The 1,169-nt window shown below is 68.2% G+C and overlaps 1 protein-coding gene across 1 annotated transcript; it reads left to right on the top strand.

Annotated features, from left to right (window-relative positions):
- The first annotated feature begins 7 nt into the window (after window positions 1–7).
- YBEY (ybeY metalloendoribonuclease) lies at window positions 8–1,162 on the top strand. Its single transcript, XM_009461079.2, has 3 exons — window positions 8–346; window positions 749–817; window positions 1,033–1,162. The coding sequence occupies exons 1-3, from the start codon at window positions 8–10 to the stop codon at window positions 1,117–1,119; spliced, it is 495 nt and encodes a 164-aa protein (XP_009459354.2). The 3' UTR covers window positions 1,120–1,162.
- The last annotated feature ends 7 nt before the right edge of the window (window positions 1,163–1,169 follow it).

Below are 1,169 nucleotides of genomic sequence, written 5' to 3'. Positions count from 1 at the left end.
CGCCATCATGAGCGTGGCGCTGCGGAACGCCCAGCGGGCCGTGCCGGTGCGCCGTGTCCCGCTCCGCCGCGCTGTGTGCGCCCTGCGAGCCGCCCTGGGCGCCTCCTGCTTCGACGTGGGGCTGGTCTGTGCGGGCAACGGGCTGATGCGGCGTCTCAACGGCGTATACCGGCAACGCCCGGAGCCCACCGACGTCCTCTCCTTCCCTTTCCACCGAGTGGCGGCGGGGGAGCTGCCGCGGCCGCGCTGCCGCGACGAGTATAACTTGGGGGACATCTTCCTGGGGGTGGAGTACATCCACCAGCAGTGCCGCGCCACCGGCGAGGACTTCGACAGCGTCCTGGCGGTGAGCCCCGCCGCGGGCAGCGGCCCCCCGACTCTGCGCTGCAGGGAAGGACAGGCGCGGGGTTGTCCCCCAGCGACAGGGTAGCGGCTGCCGCTTTCCTAGACGGGCCGGGCTAAACAAGGAGGCGATGATCTTGCAGCTTGCCCTAAAAGATTAACTCTGTGTTTTAAAACTTGTGTAACTGGCGAGTTTGGGCACTGCCTGATCTGTGTCACTTCGCATGCAGGGTACCGGCTTGCAAAACGGCGAATGGTCTGGTAGGGGGTTAGCCCCGGTCACTCCTCGTACCCCGGTTCGCGGGGCGGGCTGCATCACTGGCGCCGGGGCTGTCTGCGCAGGCGAGCTGCTGGCGTTGGGCTTAGGTTTGTAACGCAGGTCGTTTGTTCTTGCCTCTTTGCACAGGTGACAGCAGCCCACGGACTGTGCCATTTGCTTGGCTACCAGCACGACACAAAAACCGAGTGGCAACAGGTACGATGATGCCCTGGAGCTGAGCAAGGTCGCGGTGCCCAGCCTGTGCCAGGCCGTACCCGGGTGGAAGGCATCCCCCTGCCTCGCACCCTCGCGGCGGGGAGCCTGCGGCCCGGCCCGCCGGGGGTCGGCCGGCTCTGCGGAGCCCTGGCTCGCATTGATGGCGGCGCCAGCGGCGCTGACCGTGCCTTCTCTGCCGCGCCCTCCTCCCGCAGATGTACCAGAAGGAGATGGAGATCCTGGAGGAGCTGAACCGGCTCACTGGCGCCAGCCTCCGGCCCCTGACCGCGGGCCTCTTCTGAGGGAGCCGCGCCGGGGACCCCGCGGCCTCCGCTTCCCTCCCGCGCACGGA

This window comes from Nipponia nippon, unplaced genomic scaffold, assembly GCF_047370975.1.
Source record: "Nipponia nippon isolate SJK-2023a ecotype South Korea unplaced genomic scaffold, ASM4737097v1 scaffold_5, whole genome shotgun sequence".
NCBI lineage: Eukaryota > Metazoa > Chordata > Aves > Pelecaniformes > Threskiornithidae > Nipponia > Nipponia nippon.
This window is presented reverse-complemented; position numbering and strand designations above follow the sequence as displayed.

Excerpts from the sequence above, each read along its gene's own strand:
- YBEY (XM_009461079.2), top strand. The coding sequence starts at position 8 with ATGAGCGTGGCGCTGCGGAACGCCCAGCGGGCCGTGCCGGTGCGCCGT. Across the intron at positions 347-748 it reads ACTTCGACAGCGTCCTGGCG|GTGACAGCAGCCCACGGACT; the intron begins GTGAGCCCCGCC and ends CTCTTTGCACAG. Across the intron at positions 818-1,032 it reads CAAAAACCGAGTGGCAACAG|ATGTACCAGAAGGAGATGGA; the intron begins GTACGATGATGC and ends CTCCTCCCGCAG.